The sequence below is a fragment of the Watersipora subatra genome, chromosome 2, assembly GCF_963576615.1.
Source record: "Watersipora subatra chromosome 2, tzWatSuba1.1, whole genome shotgun sequence".
NCBI lineage: Eukaryota > Metazoa > Bryozoa > Gymnolaemata > Cheilostomatida > Watersiporidae > Watersipora > Watersipora subatra.
This window is the reverse complement of record NC_088709.1, coordinates 14,998,355-15,019,947: the sequence shown is the minus strand read 5'-3', so window position 1 is coordinate 15,019,947 and position 21,593 is coordinate 14,998,355. Positions and strand designations below refer to the sequence as shown.

The window sequence follows — 21,593 nt, the reverse complement described above, 5'->3', positions numbered from 1 at the left end:
TGGGCATTATCATTTGCAGTAGTTGCTCTTCATCTGTTGCAAACAGATTTCCGTAGCAACCCTTTTGAAATTAAAGTGTTTTGGTAGCTGTAAAGTGAAGTGTAGTGTGTAACCTTGCAATCCTGCTAGCTTTTAATACGTGCTAAAATGATGCAGAATATAAAAAGTATCTATTATTGTTACAAACCTTAACTCATGACACAGACATGGAGTATTTGGAAGTGCTGACCGAGGGCCTAGAAAGAACGGTACTGGTCAGGGGCAGCGGACGAGAGGTCATCACCATATATTCATAAGACAGGGTTTTCTACACCAATTACTTGAAGGATCTCTAGCAGTGAATCACTTGGAGCATTCAGACAGTTTATTTATGTAGTGAATGTACCAATGGACAGTTGGCAATTCTACTTAGTATGCGAGACTTAACATTTCTTTAGTGCCAGCTTTGTCTATTTTATTTATGTTATGGATTACACCATTCTCTTTTAATATGTTATTTTAGGAAATTGACTTCTTTACCCAATGCATGTGAAGGCGACACAACTCCTATTTTTCCTGAAATTTAGGTTTTATCATGTATATTTGCTTGCTCCATGTTGAAATCCACCCAGTCTACCAGTATATTTATTATTGCTCATAGTAGAATTACATGTTCTAGCTTTATTTTATTACAGTCTTGGAGAGGAGTGAAGTTTCAATCATAACTCAAGAACGCTATAATGCATGATAAGTCTTCTGTTATGATCTGTTTACGCAGCTCTACATGGAAATGTTAGTGTTGCACTTTGGAAGGAATCATATCTTGCCTTTCACTTTACTGCAGAGTTGAAGAACTCATCCTCCAGGAGAAACAGCTCACTTGCAATCTAAACAAAGGAATATGAGCATCAGTAATGATGTCCAATAGATTGCTAAGTATCTTAATAAACTTAACACAAACATAATACAAAGATGGTAATTCATTGGAGTGAAGGCAGGGTCTACCGAAACCCTAGCTACAAACCTGCATGCTCAGGCAGAGCTCAGAAAAAACCAGTACAGCTATCACCTAACCACCTTATAAAAACAAACTAGCAACTCGACAAGCAAATCTGCTTAATAGGTTATTAAGCTGTAAAACATTTCAAGTCTATGATAAGTAAGGTACTACAGACCAAGGTAATAACATGAACACTTGATAAGTAAGGTACTACAGACCAAGATAATAACATGAACACATGATAAGTAAGGTATTACAGACCAAGGTAATAACATCAACACTTGATAAGTAAGGTACTACAGACCAAGGTAATAACATGAACACATGATAAGTAAGGTATTACAGATCAAGATAATAACATGAACACTTGATAAGTAAGGTACTACAGACCAAGATAATAACATGAACACATGATAAGTAAGGTATTACAGACCAAGGTAATAACATCAACACATGATAAGTAAGGTACTACAGACCAAGGTTATAACATGAACACATGATAAGTAAGGCACTACAGACCAAGGTTATAACATGAACATATGATAAGTAAGGTACTACAGATCAAGATAATAACATGAACACTTGATAAGTAAGGTATTACAGACCAAGGTAATAACATCAACACTTGATAAGTAAGGTATTACAGACCAAGGTTATAACATCAACTCTTGATTAGTATGGTACTACAGACCAAGGAGATAGCGTCTACAGTTGATATATCAGTTAACACATTTCAACAAACCTCATCCCTGAGAGCCAGTAATTTCTTGTCATTCTCCTCAGCGCTGTTTTTGTACTTAACCCTGCTAGTCACTGTAGAGGCGCTAATGGAAGAGAAATCATTGAGAATCAAAAACTGCTTGAGATCAGAGACAAGTTTCATCAGCGACTCACCAGCTCTCACCTACAAATAAACCATCGCTGTCTATGTATACTAGGTGAATGCCCGAAATTTCACGGGTAATAAAAAAGTTTTTGAACAGAATTTTTAACAACGGTAGCTAAATTTAGTTGCCATTGACCATTTAGTTGCCATTTTTAAACCAGAAGGCCCTCAGATGTGAACTTTTGCTAAGTTTTCTCTAATAATTATTTTATGGCAGCTGCCTATCATCTGTAGCTTGCGATCAGGCAACAAAGAGAAGTTGTTATCACATGATCAAACATTTTAGTTGAGTCAGACCTACTTCCTTTTTTTACATTACGCACTGCAAATACATATCACCCGCAGCATAAATCTCTTTACACAAATAACTCTCAGTTGAATGACCGAAAAAAAAATGAATATTTTTATATCCCTCGTTTGAGACACCTATAATATTGTATCTGTAGCTGTAAAAAATAAAATATATGCCAATAGAGCCACGTAGGACTAGAATTTTATTGCTATATCCGATGTGAATACGAAAGATAGAGACAAGCTGTCTCACTATATACGCCATTTTGGGCAAGTCTGGGCACATCTTTTTTCTGAGCGTTTTTACCGCGATCAATTTTTGTCAATTTCAATTTTCAAATACATGTATCTCGACAATGAGATCGCCTAAAACAAAAAACAACATTTCAAATGATAGAGAAAAATCGATACTTTTTGTTAAAATCAACTAAAATTTGACGCAATCACATCTTTAATCTTTAACTTCCAAAAAGAAAAGGAATGTTCAATTTTGTAACTGTATCAGTTAACATTACAGAGATAATTCTCAAGTAAAATATCTATATACGGCATACTAATTATCAGCATTTACAATCATAAACAGTATATTAAATTTTAAATTAATTCTGATTAACAATTGGTGTTAGGAAATATTCATACAAGAAATGAATTAAATAAGTTAATATGCAGCATAAATTGGTGTGAGTAACACATGAAACAAGATATTACGCAGCATAAATACGTGCGAGAGATACATGAAACAAGTTATAAAGTTCAGTGAGCCCAATCACCATACTTCCACAAAATTTCATTTTAGTCATTATAGTTAGTACTCCACAGTTTATTATAAAAGATAAATGTAATTTATAACTTATAATAGAGCAAACTATATGTAGATAATGGAGGAACCAATCAGCCATCTATGAAAGTTAGTCACCCCAGTGAGTTTTCTAAAAACAAGATTTTTCTTATAGACAACAACTCGTATCAACTACTATGAGAGATTCTCTGACATTATTTAGCACCATCACGATCCGAGAAAGAATTGTGGACACGCTCATGAACTCCATGTGTGAACTTACCACATTGGCAGCTCTCACCGACACCTCATAATGCACTTGCTCACCCTCTGTTGTCTGTTTAACTTGAGTGCCATCAGCTATCTACCAATGAACAATGTCCACATCAATGACATTTTGGCCAGATCCAAACATCTCCAATGATACAAATGAATAACTGATTTAAGAGTTATTCCCCGATTTCGATTGATGCCACTTTGTGAGTTAGTGACTATGAACATACATATTCACAGATTATGTGATTGTCTATTGCAACAGACAGTAAACGTTGTGTATTTGGGAAACTATGGTGATGACAATGCAATCCAGAGTAAAACTAATATAATTTAAAAGCTAGTAAAGCATTTAATTAAGACAACCTAATATAAACAGCCTCTAGATAGGGATCAGCAAGGAAAGGATCATGCGTAATTCAGTTAGTAGTTAACTACCTTTGCTTGTTTGATTATCTCAGTAAAGTTTTCAATCATTGAGCTTATGTTGTCTTTTACTTGCTTTTCATAGGCCTTCAACTGAACCTCTTTGCTGTCTGACAGCTTTGCTTCTTGAGGTTTATTTGAAGCCATCTCTAAAACTAGAAGACTGTATGAATAAGAAACTGTTATTCACGTTAAATAACCAGATTTCGCTGAACATCAGTTATATTTTGTAGATGATACTTGGATTCTCTATTTGGAATAGTTCTATCAGATGAATTTGATGACCTTGCCAATTCGAATAGGAACAGACTGCTAACTTTGGTGTGCTATGATGAAAATTTGAACCAGAAATGTAATACAGAGAAACCTCAGTCGTAAGATAACTCCTACATACGACCTTTTGAGATATAATATGAGTTTTAGCAAATCTTTGTCTCGAATACAATATAATTTTTAACATACAATGTCCAAACTCTCTACGGACATTATAGCCTCTGTAAACAACAATAAAAAGATGATGAAATTAAGCTGGAATGCAAATTTGAAAAAGATTCTTGATAGCTATAATACGAGCATCGATGCCTGTGTACAATTGAAACAAACTGCTACTAACATTTTATGCTAACTAACATTTCCTGCTAACTAACATATTCAAATATTCCCACTAAATAAGTCAAAACTTTAAAAACGAAAAAGTTCAAGAGTAACTGAAATAATTTCACTGAAACTTGTACAATAAAGCAAATTATATGCATTTTTGCAGCTAATCAACAACTTAATGAATCTGTCCGCAGGCCCACACTCGTCACTTGAATTTGCTTACAAGAAACACAGTATATCTTACCAGAAAAATGGTCTACTCAACCAGCCTCATTGAATACGTTATCAAAACCGCTGTAGCCAGTATGGGTGATGAAAGAATCTTGAGTGTTGTCTCCTGACACTCAATAAATATCTTCCAACAATTTCAACGAAGAACTTATTGAGCTCTCTTCTTGTAAATCAAAGTTGAGACTGACAACTTATAAATTAAACTTTCTTTGTTACCTGCAAAGGAGAAAAAATTTCAGCTGCAATTTCTGGAGGTTTGTACCAGTTAACTTTTTTGAGTCATCTTTTTATGCAGTCAGACATTTTTGTGAGTAGCATACAAAACTTTGTAAAGCATTAAATTAAAACAAGAGTAGAAGGTCTGATACCTAACAATAGTTAACCTGTGCATTGTTCATCGATATATTAAGCAGATCACCGTTTTTGTTATGAACCTTAGAAAATATTTAAGGAAATTGAAAAGAACCTTAGACTGTCAGTGGAATAGCATCTTGGAGCGTGAGCTTCAAATTATTGTTGACAAATGTACCAGTCAAACTAAAGTGCTTTTTAAAAACCAGTATCTACCATACAGTATTGGACACGAGGTTTAACAAATGAATTCTGCAAATATATTTGCAGAACTAATGACAGTTTTAACAGGCAAGATCAATGAAAGTAAATCACAACTATTCACCACTGAGTTTTTCTTTCTCAAACACTTTTATAACTTCCTATTCTAACTTATCAAAGAAATTTTAAGTGATCCAATTACTCATGCCTAATGTTTCGCTTACATATTACCAACTTGTCTAAATTCTACAAAAGTTGACTCCACAAACGATAACCAATTAGTGTAACAAATATAGTACGATATAAAAACAATACTTTCAAACAAATTTACTTTTCAAGCTAAATGTGAAGCCACACAGTGCATCTGCCTGTGACCAATTGTGTTCTGAAAAACTTCAAAAAACTGTTGAAAGCTTTGGTTACAGAAAGAACAAGACATGTTAAGAGCAAATGCTGAATGAGTCTTCTACGTTGAAAAGTAGATAAGATTTCAACAAATCAAATGACACCCATTCTGGAAAATTACTCTATCGTAAACAATAAGCTTAAAGTTGTACAGACTTGTGCGACTCACAGTTTATTGCTTCAAGATGTACAGCGGAGCACTAACTTATGATTTTATTGTAAGATGACTAAAACGGGTTCGCTTCAAACTAAGCTATGTTTCCTAAATGTTTTCAGCGCTGTTTTGCATCGGAGTAAAATACATGTATGTAATTTGATGTGATCGTACTTGACTAAAATGTGCCGGTACATTACGGACATTTTTTACAATATTCTCGCCTCTCTTCACAAATCCCAATAAAAAGGATTATGTAACTCTACAAATACTTTCAGGTTTATAAACCAAAAAATTCATTTGCTTATTGCAAGTTACCTACATGTCAATTTTACAACCAAGTTATTCGTTTGTAGCTAGCTTGCTCTTTTAAGCTGAGTTCCGCTATTTTGTTTTTTACCTCCATTGGAGGGTCTTTTGCGGAAAATTTTTATCTGATCTGATCTGATTGTACTAGAACGTGCCTCATCATTTACTTATCAGTAAAAATTAAGGCTTAAGGATTAGATACGGTGTTCATGTAGTGCAGTGGGTAGAGATACGGCTGAGGAACTGAACTTTGTTATTTACTGTTAAAGGCACGAGGTTTGAGTTGTTTGATATTTTTTGTTTGCTATTTTGAGCTCTCTGCTAGTTTTGATTTTTGTAAACGATATGCCTCTGGATGTGAAGGGCGCATTCTGCCGACTCTATGCAGACCCGGCATGGATATTACAGATTGTTAGGCTGCTAGTTTTTGAGATAACTTAACAGCACTGTGTGATTAGCTTGTCAAATAAGGCAAGTCTTTTAACATTACTAAATGTGTTCACATGGAGATTGGGAAAGATTTTCCCAGTTTTATCTTACAGCTAAGTAGTACCCCTATCTCACAAGCCAACACTGGAAGATGCTTAGGCATCTTTATAACAAAAATAATTTTGAATGGCATGAACACATAGCAAAAGTAGCCAAGAAAGGTAATAAGACACTGGACTCAATAAGAAAAAAGTCTTTCTAGACCTTACTGAAAGACTAAACTTATCGCTTATAAAGTAGTTGTGAAGCCAATGCTTGAATACGCCTGTCGGGTGTGATTGCCATATAATAAGTTTTTAATAGATATGCTAGAAACTATCCAGAGACGTGCCATTAGATGGAGTTTTATACTAGGGCAGTCAGACAGTGTCCCCAACTGTATGAAAAAAGCTACTGATACACTTCAGGCTTGGCGACCAGAGTTGAAGTAAAGATTTATTGAAAAGGTTGTATTTGTCCAATATGACATTTCCATAAATGATTATATCTCATTTAGCAAATCGTATTTCACCCGAAAAGGTACTGTTGCTCCTCATTTTCGTTTGGATCAATTCAAGTTCTCTTTTTATAATAGAATCAGAGTTTTATTAGATAGACAAATGTCATCATAGTAATTTGTAGATAATTCTTTATTCAATTTTAGTGAGAAAAAAAGAAGAAAGTTATTTTGAAATAAATATATACATGTATATAGTAAAACCTTCAATTGAACACCACCTCTATTTGAACGTCACCTCTATTTGAATGCCACCTCTATTTGCCCGCCGCTGTAAGAGAAGGGCTGAAAAATAGAGCACCGCTCTCTAATTGAATGCCACCTCCTTTTGACCCCCACTTTGATAATGTTTGATCTTTCCGAAATCATAGTATCAATTGATCAGTAGAAAAGTGTCTACTAAATTGTGTTAATATTGATTCATTTACATCAATAACAGTTAATTCTGTCATTGTCCAACTCAAAAGCTTTTCATTTATATATCTAGCGTTATATATATATATATATATATATATATATATATATATATATATATATATATAGGCCTATATATATATATATATATACTAAGCCTAAGCATCTTCCAGTGTTGGCTTGTGAGATAGGGGCACTACTTAGCTGTATCTAGCGTTATATATATATATATATATATATATATATATATATATATATATATATATATATATATATATATATACCTGTATACCCATGTATATACATGTATATATAGCATTATATGAATAGCAGTTGTACTAACTTAATTTAGACTTGTGCATAAACGATCTTGATATTGCGGAAGACAGCGGCTCCCGTGAGTAATGCTTTATGAGAATACTAGAACTTTATTTTGTAAATTTGGTTTCCTCCTTTGTTTGATGTAATTAAATGTTGGCAACCATCAAACTATCATGAGCCAATCGATCATACGCCCAAATTTCTGCACAGATAGATTCTATTATCTACAAATATCTAATCGCTTTTATATGTTATCTGCAGTCTATGGGCAGGCAGATGCGCCAGTTTGCTTTTGCTTATGTCTATAATACCTGGCTGACTTGCCAGATGTCAATCGATGTCAAACTACACCTCAGATGAACTGTAGCCAATTTTGCGATTGCATGTGTTTTACTCTTGACTCATTCTCACATTAGATGTAGCAAAGTTAACTTACAAATCTTTAAGGACTTGTGCTGTAGGTGATATCACAAGGGCCACAGTGGGTTTATTGCTAGTACTAGTTAGCTGAGCCTGAACTGGACTGGTCGTATCGCTGCTGGAGGGAAAATGGGCAAGTGAAGGCTTGTCTTATTGTGGTGGTCGATAGCTGGGCCCCGAGCTGAGAGTGGAGAGAGGATGACAGTGTGACTGATGCCAGGACCGAGCCGAGCCCCGACTTGGCTGATGACATGGCCCTCGATAAAGCTTCTGGCCGGTCAGTCCTGTGACTGAGGGCAGGACTTAACAGCACACGAAGACTATAAAGAAGCCCAAATTAGCAAAGGAAGGCAGAGTGCCTGGAAGTCTCACACTGTGCAGTTACATGTTTATTGCATATTTACCTGTACCCACATATATATATATATATATTTGTGAAATATATATTCTCATTGCCTTGTGCTCAAGTGGTTTGGTTCTTGGGGAGCAAATAGAAGAACTCAGTCGGTTCCTTTACATTATAAGCATTGGACTGAGGTCGTGGTTTTGTTGTCGTTGTTTCCTAGGCAAGTACATTGATTGCCGGCAATGGCAAGTTGCGAATAGCAGCTTGAAAAGAAAACATCGAGGGCTTACCACCTGTAATAGATAGCCACTGAATCTTAGCAGTAAACTTATAGCGAAGAGTTATCAACTCTTGCCGCCATAGTAGAGTTTGCATAGGAACCCTTTCTGCCAGCAAAAGCAAAATTATTCTCAAGATTTTCTGTCGCTTTAGCCTCTGTCCCCTTTTCATTCTGTTTAGGCTGTTTCAATAAACAAATGATATTAAAAACAGTCATATTATGACTGTTTTCAAGATGGCAAAAACTTTAAAGAAGGAATTTGACACTTGTGTAGGGCTTGAGATAGTCTCTTGCATAAGGTTATAAGTTTTACATTATGACTATTTTATTTTAGTAAACTCAGGACCTGCAGATTATGCCATGCTTAGTTGCCATGCTTAGTTGCCATGCTTCTGTTGTCTGCCCTTAGATCACATGTGTCAAACTCATGACCTGCGGGCCAAATCACTATGTAATTATATCTGACCCGCAAGATAATGTTACATTATTGTTATTCATGCCCAATTGATATGAATCAATACGGGGTTTGGGTTACAGATCCCATAATACAACGCAACATACTTTTCTTGTTAGTTAAGTCTAGCTATTAAAAGATATTACAAAGTTAGAAAAATTGATTATGAAAACGGAGCCTTTAATAACCAATAAAAGGCTAAGTATATGTTTACTGACAATGCTATATAATATAATTTTGACACGAGATATTTTTAAGGAAAGCAAAATATTGAATATAATTTAAGGTTTAAGTCTGTTTCAGAATGATAGTCCTGTATGTTTTTATTCATATTTATGTTCCAAAAACATGTAGTTTTGTTGTGTTCAATAACTGTTTTTTTTATTCGGCCCGTGACCTACAGCGTGTTTGGAATTTTGGTCCATGTACAATTGAGTTTAACATCCCTTCCTTAGATGATGAATCTTGAATGTGCTAGCATGTGGTGCAATATATTATGGATGAAGCATTTAAGTAAATTTATTATTGAATTGCAATAATTTTTCCGAGGAAAAACCTTTTCATGAGAATTTTAATACGTGCAAGTGAAAAGCTTTGAATTATCGCTGATTACATCAACAATAAATGGTTACCAAATTGACCCTTTAATACATATCCAAAGTTTAAGGCTAGCCAAATGAGTTCTATCACTTTAATGATTAAATAATATTTGTGTTACAATTGTATTTGTTCAATTATTAGTTATTTTTGTGTAATGCCTAATTTAGATCTTAGTTCTGCTGCGTACTGCTGTTCTGTTATTCTGTTTTACTATTTAAATCTGAAAGATTATTCCTTAGCAGTCAAATCATCAAATAGAGTTAAATTTTATAATGATAAAGATTAATAAAGATATAATTTTGTTCATTATAAACCAAAATCATCTTCATAGATGAGTAAATAATAAAAATAATAATAAATAATAAAAATGTTTTTAATATTAATCATATTAAACATAATAAAAAGGTTTGTTGTATTGCTACAGCCATCACATCTTATGAAATATCGCAGTTTACAGGATTTTGAAGACTTCCTAGTTTGCTGCGGTCATTAATTTATTTGTCACCACGTAAAGTTTTTTTTATTGCAAAATCTGTTTTGGTCGTATGTTAGACAAGGGATATTGAGGTTCAAATGAGGATAAATGATACAGATCTACAAGATATTGTTAAAGATAGCACACTGCTGATCACTCACACAATTAATTAATGTTGCTGAAAAAGTGTTTGGTTTAATAATAGATATCTCCTGTAATAAAATAATCATTTATTGTTTGAAAATCATGGCATCCTATCACTTTCACACTCATGGTTATTAAACTGTTTTCTTTACAAGAAGTGTTTGTATGAAACAAATTTGGACCTTTATGTAGTAAAATCAGTTTCTACTTAAGGAATTTTCTACTTCCGAAACAGTTTCCGCACCGAATTAATTTCATAAGTAGATGTCCCACAGTTTATTCACAAAAGTGGCATTACTCTAGCCTTTTTTGTTTTGAACTACATTTATTTAGGTTTTCACATGTAGTTTACTAAAATATCTATATATGCTTTTATACTCTAAAATGCAGCATGGTAGATGGTGAAATTTAAAAACCCCTCACTACACCATATTGGATTATATTGTTCACGTTTGCAACCTGTAAGCTAAAGGTATTCTAAGCAAAGGTTGAATTTGCCTCAGCAAATTGTGCAAAGGTTGAATTTGCCTCAGCAGATTGTGCAAAGGTTGAATTTGCCTCAGCAGATTGTGCAAAGGTTGAATTTGCCTCAGCAGATTGTGCAAAGGTTGAATTTGCCTCAGCAGATTGTGCAAAGGTTGAATTTGCCTCAGCAGATTGTGCAAAGGTTGAATTTGCCTCAGCAGATTGTGCAAAGGTTGAATTTGCATCAGCAGATTGTGCAAAGGTTGAATTTGCCTCAGCAAATTGTAATTCTATTTTAGTTCCAGTAATGTCTGACAAAGAAGCTAATTCTCAGAGCCCAGATCCAGCTACGAGTCAGAAATGGAAAACTAATGATCCATATGAGACATACGGATACGAGTTCTTCCCCACCAGGGATTCAGAAGTGTGGGTTGAAATACTTACGGATAAATAATATATTTAGAAATGGTATAATATTTTATATGTACAGAAATAGTTACCTCACCCCTGGTAACCCACGTGGGTGGTAATATCTACTCAAGCTTGGATCTCTTACCAGAGATCTGAGAGTTTGAGCACTTGCCTCAAGATCTTGCCATATCCAATAGGATTATTTTCTGCAGCTGACTTGTGTTGATTGTTGTTTGTCCAAACTATATCATATGTGTAAATGTTATTGTACCCAATCCTTCAGTGACTGCTAGAGTTACAGTTGTTCTAACATGCCAGCACGTTTCAATCTCTTCTCCAGTAGGCAGATAGTTCTCCACTTTTTATTTTCTTTGCTGGCTGCGTTGTAGTCATTGGGTACTGATATCTCTATTATAGTAGCCATCTTGCTCTCCTTTTGTGTATTTATATATATATATATATTTATATATAGACAAAGTGGACGCTGCACAGTTCGTTACAGAGTGCTCAATGATAAATCAGAGCTAAATTATAAAATATTTATAAGTGGAACTTCAAGAGTGAAGTTCCACTTATAAATATTTTATATTTATATATATATTTATATATATATTTATATATATATATATATTTATACATAAATATTTATATATGTATATACAGACACATATAACTGGCTCGTGCTATTCACCAGACATTAATATCTATCACATTTCATGTTCATTTATAGTTGAGAATATTCTCAAAATTGTACACTTCCATTGCAGGGAGATTCCTAAAGAAAGGTCTTGGTATAGAACAACAATAGACATGCTTAGTGGACGGTGGGGTAAAGAATTGAATAGATCTATGCTATGTCAGTTTCGGGTCATCAAATGTGTGGAAGAGAGTAAGTGCTACATATCTGGTGTGAAGTGATTGCAGTGTGCGTTTTTGAGCAATAGTCAGTGAAATCAAAATACAGTAGATGCTCTTACAGTTGTATAACTGAATGTACTCACGGGAAGTTGTTGCAAAGAAGGCCTGGTCTTCTCCACTAGCCTTTATAACATCTCTCTACTATGTCACTATTATGTCACCGACTTCTTGTTTAACTTCTCGTAACTACCTGTAACTGCCGTGACCCCAAATAATTGTACAGTTTGGGGCTCACTAACCTGATTATACAACACCTACAACGTTAATCCGGGAAAGTTTACATTATAGGAATTTTATGTTATAAGAACAGTAAAATACATGTAAATTGCTTAATCCATTTCAAGATCTGTCCAAACTCACCCCTTTGGCCATACAGAAAGGAAAGACTAGACTTGACTTTTGAATTTGTTGGCTGTACCGAAACTGCAGCATTATTAGTTTGCATGAATAACTTTTCTCCTTTTTTTTATCACTTTCACTTGTTTTATGGTGTATGATAAGTTAAAAAGAGCACGCATCTTAGACATCCATTAAAAACGATATTTTTATTTTTTCTAAACAGCCAGGCCTGTTTTGCAAAGGAAAACTAATAACAAATATTTTATACGTCTACAATAAAGTGAAACAAAAAATATTTTACTATAAAAAAGTGGTACCACCTGTTCGTTGCTTATCTGAATCCAGAGAGTCAAGATTAGAATAAAACATAACTTTCAGCGATACTCATTCACATTCAGATTTGTAAACCGACGCTGTAACACCTGCACCAATCGACCGTCTTTAATATTTCTGAACCATTGCGCAGCTACATGTTCTCTCTGTTTTGTCAACACATCTGACGATCTATCATGGCGAACTAGAATATCATGGAACTTGTATATATATAATAGAGTTAATGCTATATGTATGTCATTGTTTTTCACAAGTGCGACGCGAGAGAAAGCAACATTTTAAAGATAACTACATGATTATTGTTAATCGATTCGAATTTGCGAACTTGCACCGTCTTGACACTACTTTACATAGGCCTATATGGAATTATGTTATGTGAAGGTATACATTGTAGTAGCGTCTACTGTACTCTCAATCTCAATATATAGGATGTTTGTGTTATAGTAGACCTTGTAGGTGATCTGTGGCATTTTACTGCCAGAGAACTTTTAGATATTAGATTTTGAAAATGATGAATTCACAAGGTGGCAGTTTGCAGGTCATTGTCAGTGTTCAAACCTACATGTATACCCCTACAGATAATTATTGCTGTGGGTGCTGACGATTGCTGACATTGCTTAATAAAAGGCTTGTGGTTGGTATACTGCTTATGGTAAATGACTTTCATACTGACACTTGTGCGTGCTGTAGCTTCATTTTCCTTGACTCTTTCTAGACAACCATTAAATCTCTTTAGGGTAACATTTTGAAGCTTGTATATAAAAGCTGTTCCCCTGACCCTAGACCATTTTAACAACTTTTCATTGAACTTGAAAGCACTTACAATAGCAAAATTCTTTTTTAACTGACTATCATTCCGAAACTCTAAGTTTGCATAATTAAAAAAACTGAAATTATGTATAGTAATTTTTTTCACTCTTTCAAAAATGTGCTGTTTAGTATTAACTGAAGAAACATAATGGTTGCTGTAGACTGAGTCTGATGGAGTATGAATATTTGTTATAAATAGAACAATAAGTAGTTTGATTGTAAATCTCTTGTTGCTGGAGAAAATAAGCATTCTGGCTGTATAGCTTTCAAAGATTGCTAAAAATGTCAATGAGTTTGTAAATCAAAACAAATGTTCGATCAGCATCCATTTTTCATTTCTCGATCGATTATAAGTGCTTTCGGTATTTCGGCGATATCTCAAAAACAAATTGTCTAATTGACTTAAAACTGTAATTATACTGCAAAGCTTATACCTATAAAACATATTGCAACAAAATGGTCACAAACCGGAAAGGTAAAAAAACAAAGCGAAATGACCCAGTTGAGTTTACTCATATGTAGGGTCAGATGAGTAAACATTTCTCAGAGTTATCTCAGTCCCAGACGAGAAAGGTATCAGTTATCAATTCAGCTATCCTTGATTATTGTGACTATCCTGTGGTAAGGTCTCAGGTCAGACCTTGGAATGGTGTTCACTAGCTTCTAACTGTTGAATGATGTTGTTTTTACAGATACTATGGTGAAGCTGTTGCTTGATGCTCTCAAATCTCGAGGCTGGTAAGTAACAAAACCGGCTCAAGTTTTGTCTGTTTTTTACTTAGTTTTCTGCTTTTCTTAATTAGGTTTTAGCTTTCTGTTACCGTACCTTGACTCGCACCAGTTCGTGTGGAGATGCATCACATGAACTGTGTAGTTAGCTTGTATGGTTTGGCCAAAAGTATGATTGTATATGAGCTCTCTATTTGCCTTTTGTGGCCATTGGAGTTTATGCGCGTGCAAGTATTTCTAGCTATTCCTTGATTTTTATTCTAAACACACATAAAATTATGATTCAGCAGCCATTTTTCTAATGTCACACAGTACTTACAGCTTCCACAGTACATACCTGACCTAAACAAATACCTTTTTGCAGTGAGTTTAAACTCAGCCGGCACGTCTCATGTGAGGAATGTGGATCTTTCGCTAATGGAGGCTATGATTCTATTAACAAACAGGTGAGAGTTGGTAAGAAGAGCTCAACTTGCATGCATAGGAAAAGTGTTGCTTCACTGGTTTGAATATCTATCAGAATTGTTAAGAGGTGCGGTTTGTGATTAACTTATGTTCCTTTAGTTCTTTTAGTTCTACTCTATTCTTTCTTTGGTTGAATCTTACAGTTATTATAAATTAAATACTAAGATTTTATCAGTTGTCTACTCCCGTTCTCTTTCTTTCTATGTACCGTGTCATGTGAGGATGTGGGTGATTGTGATTCTCCGTTACTTCCTATCCCTTGTTCTTTTCAATAGGGCTTGCACCGATACCTCTGTTCTCTCTCTTTCTAGTTGTTGAACCATCCAATTGTTTAGGCTTCCCAATTAGGTCAGCCGCTATCTGCCCTTGCTCCGTTTTCCTTCAATTCTTCCTGTTACTGCCCAGTTCTCTATACCCTCCTCTCACATGATGTGTCCAAAAAACTTCAGCTGTCTTTTTCTGATTGATTTTTTTAAGTTTGTTTCTATCTCTCTGCTCTTCTTCATACTTTTTTATTTATCATGTGATTCGTCTATTAGATTATTCTAAAGCGAACAAATTCTAATATAGCTCTAGCTAGTCTTACTATGTATGAACTTAATTAAGTTCTGATTCAGACTTTAAAACTTGTATTTTGTATAATATATTTCCATAAGAGTACTGTAATTAGTTTAACAATTCTGCAATAAATCTACAATAGTGTCTTATTGCTGGTTGTTGTACCTAATGATGAACAAGTGCATTATAGAGAGATACAGAAGGAGGTTTAATGAGTAATAAAAAGAGGCTTCTACATTGTATCGCCACTTTACATTAGAAACCAGTGAACGGAAATATAGACTCAGTGATGCCTAGGTTGGCAAAAGTCAAAGTGGAGATAGCGATAGGCAGCATAACTTACGCTAACTTACACTTAGATGAAATTTAAACTAACTTAATTAAAGAGGTTTATTATTGTTTTTATATTCAATAGTTTTCTCTTCTATTTAACTTTCATTTTCGGCTTCTTCATTTTTCTTTATGCATCAGCCTTGTTTGCAGAACCTCCGGATGTCTTATGCTGCAGATTGCTTCGAAATTACTTCAAATTTTATTATATGTCGGATAATGCATTTGTTAAAGCATTCATACACAAGGATTTGGCGATCTTGCAATCATGTTAATATTCGAAAGAAGGTTCTCACTGTGCAATCTGTTTGCAGTCATCTTCTCCTACAATATTTTAGGTAACTTGTGCATTTCATGCCTTCAAGGTTTTTCATTGTATTCTATTGCAGGTAGTAGTATGCTCTAACAACTCAACTAAACAGAAGAGGGTTTGCAATGTACTTTCACATGAACTCATACATGCATTTGATGACTGCCGGGCCAAGATGGATCTCTCTAACATTGAACACTTGGCTTGCACAGAGGTACATAAAGCTCTAACAGTGGCCTTGACACTGATTTACTTTATAGTTTTTATTGTAGTCTACAAGGTTGTGATTGTTTTTAGTGCTACAGCTAAGACTCACTTTTGAAAATTGATGTTCATTGAGCTGAAGGTGCTCAGTATTTGCGTGTTATGATTGGTCAGCATTAGGGGCCGGCAGTTGTGATTGGACAGCATCAGCAGTCTGGCAGTTGTGATTGGACAGCATCAGCTGGCTAGCAGTTGTGATTGGTCAGCTTTAGCAGGCTGTTATTACCTATAGAGCATAAGCTATTGTTAAAAATGGTTGTCATGGGAGTTTCATGCGATGCCCGAACAGCGAGTTTATTGGTTTTTTACAGGATTTTTGGTGTATCCAACTGCTGTAGAACCTGCGTTTTTAGATACTGTCATAACTCAACATACGAAGTTACGCCTTTTGACGTTTGCTCATATGTAAAACGTGTCATATTTTAGAGCGAAATTCTTGTAAGAATACAGTGTATTTTGTCTTATTTGGGCTCGAGCCCAAAACAACGATAAGAACTTGAGGTAATTGAATATAATAGTGAAACAATTGCTTTATATAAAATTATTTAGAAGCATAGATTATATGCGAAAGTTAAATTAATAGATTACCAATCAATATAATTAGATATTTTTGCTACTTGGAGGCGCGAGAAAGCGAACGTAGGTTTGGCATTGCATGTTTGATGAGTGATAGAGAGTCTATCTTACATACCCTTGATAAGATATGTTCAGCATGACATACCGGTATAAATTTTTTTGTTATTCTGACATCTTATTTATATTATTTTGGTTTTTACTAAAATGAAATAAAATAATAAAATAAAACTAGTTCGTTCATCCGAAGCTACGCTTACAGGTTAGGAAAACAGATTGTTTTAATAGGATTAGAACTCATGACTTTTGGCTTGGTAGGCCAACACTCTACCACAGACTTGTGCCAATCAACTCCTTGAAATGCTGTAAAGTTAGTTGAGCAGTTAGTTACTATTATTGTCAGAGTACGAGTTACTTATATTTTTGCCATCCTTTTTCCTTTCATAATTGTAAAGGAATGTGGATGTTGAATGTTATGTTTGAAATTATTTGGTACATCGAGACAAATATGTGTTCGAACTTTACATTTCTCACTAACAAATTTGTATAAAGGTGATCGCGCATCAAGGTTTGACTGTAATATGTTTTTTCTTGTTGGGTTGTTTTTCTCTCTTCCACCGTCGACCCAAATTGCTTCTGTTTCGCTTGTTAATTTTGTTGCTTGCAATAACTTTATGCTGGAAACTGAGGGCCAGGCGTTGACTCACTTTTGTTTTTACAGATTCGAGCGGCCAACATGATGCACTGTTCAATGACATCAGCGATGGCCGAGAGTCCAGCCCGCAGCTGGGGGAAGCAGCAGCAGCAGGTAAGTCTGTGATAGCTGAATATTGACTACTTATATCATACCAGACCTACTCTCACTGACTACTTATATCATATCAGACCTACTCTCACTGACTACTTATATCATACCAGACAATTCTCACTGACTACTTATATCATACCAGACAATTCTCACTGACTACTTATATCATATCAGACCTACTCTCACTGACTACTTATATCATACCAGACAATTCTCACTGACTACTTATATCATACCAGACCTACTCTCACTGACTACTTATATCATACCAGACCTATTCTCACTGACTACTTATATCATACCAGACATACTCTCACTAACTACTTATATCATACCAGACCTACTTTCACTAACTACTTATATCATACCAGACCTACTTTCACTAACTACTTATATCATATCAGACCTACTCTCACTGACTACTTATATCATACCAGACAATTCTCACTGACTACTTATATCATACCAGACCTACTCTCACTAACTACTTATATCATACCAGAGCTATTCTCACTAACTACTTATATCATACCAGACCTACCCTCACTAACTACTTATATCATACCAGACTTATTCTCACTAACTACTTATATCATACCAGACCTATTCTCACTGACTACTTATATCATACCAGAGCTATTCTCACTGACTACTTATATCATACAAGACCTACTCTCACTAACTACTTATATCATACCAGACCTACTTTCACTAACTACTTATATCATACCAGACCTACTTTCACTAACTACTTATATCATACCAGACCTACTCTCACTAACTACTTATATCATACCAGACCTACTCTCACTAACTACTTATCTCATACTAGACTTACTCTCACTGACTACTTATATCATACCAGAGCTATTCTCACTGACTACTTATATCATACCAGACCTACTCTCACTAACTACTTATATCATATCAGACTTATTCTCACTAACTACTTATATCATACCATACCTACTCTCACTAACTACTTATATCATACCAGACCTACTCTCACTAACTACTTATATCATGCAAAACTTACTCTCACTGACTATTTATATCATACCAGACTTATTCTCACTAACTACTTATATCATACCAGAGCTATTCTCACTGACTACTTATATCATACCAGACCTACTCTCACTAACTAATTATATCATACCAGACTTATTCTCACTAACTACTTATATCATACCAGACCTACTCTCACTAACTAATTATATCATACCAGACTTATTCTCACTAACTACTTATATCATACCAGACCTACTCTCACTGACTACTTATATCATACCAGAGCTATTCTCACTGACTACTTATATCATACCAGAGCTATTCTCACTAACTACTTATATCATACCAGACCTACTCTCACTAACTACTTATATCATACCAGACTTATTCTCACTGACTACTTATATCATACCAGAGCTATTTTCACTGACTACTTATATCATACAAGACCTACTCTCACTAACTACTTATATCATACCAGACCTACTTTCACTAACTACTTATATCATACCAGACCTACTTTCACTAACTACTTATATCATACCAGACCCACTTTCACTAACTACTTATATCATATCAGACCTACTCTCACTAACTACTTATATTATACCAGACTTACTCTCACTGACTACTTATATCATACCAGACCTACTCTCACTGACTACTTATATCATACCAGACCTACTCTCACTGACTACTTATATCATACCAGACTTATTCTCACTGACTACTTATATCATACCAGACCTACTCTCACTGACTACTTATATCATACCAGATTTATTCTCACTAACTACTTATATCATACCAGACCTACTCTCACTGACTACTTATATCATACCAGACCTACTCTCACTGACTACTTATATCATACCAGACTTATTCTCACTGACTACTTATATCATACCAGACCTACTCTCACTAACTACTTATATCATACCAGACTTACTCTCACTGACTACTTATATCATACCAGAGCTATTCTCACTGACTACTTATATCATACCAGACCTACTTTCACTAACTACTTATATCATACCAGACCTACTCTCACTGACTACTTATATCATACCAGACCTACTCTCACTAACTACTTATATCATACCAGACTTATTCTCACTAACTACTTATATCATATCAGACCTACTCTCACTAACAACTTATATCATACCATACCTACTCTCACCAACTACTTATATCATACCAGACCTACTCTCACTGACTACTTATATCATACCAGACCTACTCTCATTAACTACTAATGTGTCTGTATACACTTTTTGGTCAGGCCTTCTGTTTTTGCCTCCTTTCTACCATCAGTTATCTTTGCTGCTGGATGCTGTTGTTTCACTCTCATATGGCACGCTGACTTACTCAACCCTGTTGAGTTGATTTACCCAATTTCTGTTGACCTTTACAGCAATGTGTGAGGTGGAAAGCTCGCAACTCCATTCTTTCTGTAAGAAATGTGAGCAAGGAGGAAGCCGATGCAGCTGTTGACCGAGTCTTTGACAAGTGCTATCCCGACCTTGAACCTTTGGGACGGATCCCTCGCGATGTTACTATAGATGCTCGGAGACTATATGTAGAGGCATCGCTGTATGGCTATACGGAAGATCCATATGCACACAATAAGTATGCAAAACGATGACATCTAACAGCAAGTGATTCTTAAGCAGTCGATGGCAGGCCAACTAGCTCTGCACCACAGTGGAGGTTGACTATCATCTTGCGACTTCCATGGAGTTATTTTTCAATTTTATAAATTAATATGAAATTTATATTCTCAGGTGCTTTTTAAGGCTACCATATTGTCTACAGATGATAACTTCATGCTCCATTGTTTACCATTTGTGTAGCATTTACTTGGTAAGAAGGTTGCACAGTATTTCTGGCTTTTTTCAACATTGAGTGGTCAATCATTCATTTTATTACATAGAATTCATACACATAGTATGTTGTTGCAGCCAGTACCTGTTCTAGCTGAAATTTATTTAATACAGATCGAGTGAGCTCGCTGATTTCATTATGAACATGTCATTGTTACATGTTTCTTCGCTGTGCATTTGTGCAGATATTTACAGACATTTGAACAATTATCCTTGCATCCCAGCCATTGCCTTTAGCACCAGACATGATTGGAATTACTCTGCCCTCTTGCAATGATTTGCAATTGTTGTAGTGCAACATTTTTACTGAATCAGATGTTGAACCAGTGGTTAATGGCTCAAACCTACTCAGGAATGGAGACTTTTGTATGCAGTACGTCTTTGCAAAAATAGTGACATAGTAGCAATAGTGGTACTACTGACAAAAATCGGAATACAGAGGAAAGGTTTTACAAAACCTCAGCACTATTAATCACAGCTTGGTCATGCACCAAAACTGCCTGGTATGGTTGGTTGCTTTTTATTTCTGTATACAGTAGTTCACTTGAAATCAAAGGCTTGAAAATGTATGCTTGTACTCAACATATCAACTCGGTTCATAGGAAAGACAAAACAGATATCCTCCTGATGCCATGATACCATACCATGCCATTTGCACTGTTTCTGGGGCACATTACTTCATGCATTCGACTGTTAAATGAAAGGTCGGTGGTTCAAGCCCTCTCAGGTTTGCCTTGCTTTGCTATCACCTAATAGGTTATCAGATTTCACAGGATGTTATTTTGGAAACGAAATGGCATAAATTCCTTAAACACAGAAAAGATATTTGAATTACTACAAATATAACAGCTATTGGACAATGATGTGCATTGATTTTGTCAACTATTTCACACTATAAACTTAGTCTGGAGATCATGGTATTTCCAAAGTTCTAAATAACGAGCGTCAATTTACTAAACAGTACTTCTAAGCTAAACCAGTGTCACCTTTATTAATAAATGTTTTCTGAACGCCTGATATTGATCTATTGTTAAAACAGGTGTTTAAAATAAATATA

At 35.0% G+C, this 21,593-nt stretch overlaps 3 protein-coding genes across 4 annotated transcripts in view; 2 read left to right on the top strand and 1 right to left on the bottom strand.

Annotated features, from left to right (window-relative positions):
- Nucleotides 1-342, top strand: part of LOC137387632 (solute carrier family 12 member 4-like) — a 42,256-nt gene extending 41,914 nt beyond the window's left edge. For both annotated transcript variants that reach the window (XM_068074112.1, XM_068074113.1), the window contains one exon: nt 205-342. In XM_068074112.1, the coding sequence (XP_067930213.1) occupies nt 205-296 (92 nt within the window). In that variant the 3' untranslated portion in view covers nt 297-342. The remainder of the gene's footprint in view (nt 1-204) is intronic.
- LOC137387634 (mediator of RNA polymerase II transcription subunit 22-like) lies at nt 313-5,656 on the bottom strand. The gene is made up of 6 exons (XM_068074115.1): nt 5,591-5,656; nt 4,478-4,680; nt 3,646-3,788; nt 3,218-3,298; nt 1,722-1,883; nt 313-866 (listed from the first exon to the last, which is right to left on the bottom strand). The coding sequence occupies exons 3-6, from the start codon at nt 3,778-3,780 to the stop codon at nt 810-812; spliced, it is 435 nt and encodes a 144-aa protein (XP_067930216.1). The 5' UTR covers nt 3,781-3,788; nt 4,478-4,680; nt 5,591-5,656; the 3' UTR covers nt 313-809.
- A 137-nt stretch (nt 5,657-5,793) lies between these two features.
- LOC137387633 (mitochondrial inner membrane protease ATP23 homolog) lies at nt 5,794-20,668 on the top strand. The gene is made up of 8 exons (XM_068074114.1): nt 5,794-5,853; nt 11,088-11,214; nt 11,967-12,088; nt 14,292-14,337; nt 14,693-14,774; nt 16,071-16,205; nt 17,550-17,636; nt 20,068-20,668. The coding sequence occupies exons 2-8, from the start codon at nt 11,096-11,098 to the stop codon at nt 20,296-20,298; spliced, it is 822 nt and encodes a 273-aa protein (XP_067930215.1). The 5' UTR covers nt 5,794-5,853; nt 11,088-11,095; the 3' UTR covers nt 20,299-20,668.
- The last annotated feature ends 925 nt before the right edge of the window (nt 20,669-21,593 follow it).